Raw genomic sequence first — 933 nt, forward strand, 5'->3', positions numbered from 1 at the left:
TCAAACAACACACACATACACCAATGAAGATCACACAACACACAGTACATACATTCAACAACAAACAACACACACATACAGCAAAAAATATCACACAACACACAGTACACACATACAACAATGACACAGACAGTCATTTTCAACGCACAATACACACATACAACAATAACAATCACATAGTACATCCGTACATGTACACTACTCACCTCTCTAACAGCGCCGTCTTCTGCGTATCTCCAGTGTGTTTCATAGTCTCCAGCTTCAACTGCCACTCTTTCGCCTGGGCCTGGGCCTGGGCTAGGTTGGTCTTGATTATTCCCTCACCAGCCCTTATTTTCTCACCACTTTCTTCTAGTGAGGTTTTAAGGCTCTGGATGTCCTGTGCGGCTGCGATGTTCTGGCGTTTGGTCTCCTTGAGATCAATTTCAAGAACCGCATTTGCCTTGTTGAGCGTATTCTTATGTTGCTGTGTGTTCAGGGGTAGTTGTAGTGTAGGTGTGTGTTCAGGGGTAGTGGTAGTGTAGGTGTGTGTTCAGGGGTAGTGGTAGTGTAGGTGTGTGTTCAGGGGTAGTGGTAGTGTAGGTGTGTGTTCAGGGGTAGTGGTAGTGGAGGTAGGCGTAAGTGTGAGTGTTTGAGTAGTCTGTGATGTGTGTTCTAGGTATCGGTGCTGTTGTGATATGTTGACTTGGTATATACAGGGCAAGGTATTGTATGTGACTTGTATGTAAGGGTGATGGCAGCTTGTATGGATTGATATGCAGAGTGTACTGTTGTTTCTGTATGTACACTTGTTGTGATACAAACCCCAAAAGCACTGAAAATCCAAAGGTATTATATATATATATATATGCATGTATATATGCATATATATACATATATATATACATATATATATGCATACATACACATATATATATTTGCACACCCACACAC

At 41.8% G+C, this 933-nt stretch overlaps 1 protein-coding gene across 1 annotated transcript; it reads right to left on the reverse strand.

Annotated features, from left to right (window-relative positions):
* Positions 1 to 202: 202 nt before the first annotated feature.
* Positions 203 to 466, reverse strand: SARC_17358 (hypothetical protein; the record flags this gene model as incomplete). The annotated part of the gene is made up of 1 exon (XM_014288546.1): positions 203 to 466. A coding segment is annotated over one exon (264 nt), but the record flags the coding sequence as incomplete, so codon positions are not given.
* Positions 467 to 933: the final 467 nt, after the last annotated feature.

This window comes from Sphaeroforma arctica (assembly GCF_001186125.1).
Source record: "Sphaeroforma arctica JP610 unplaced genomic scaffold supercont1.10491, whole genome shotgun sequence".
NCBI classification, from domain to species: domain Eukaryota; class Ichthyosporea; order Ichthyophonida; genus Sphaeroforma; species Sphaeroforma arctica.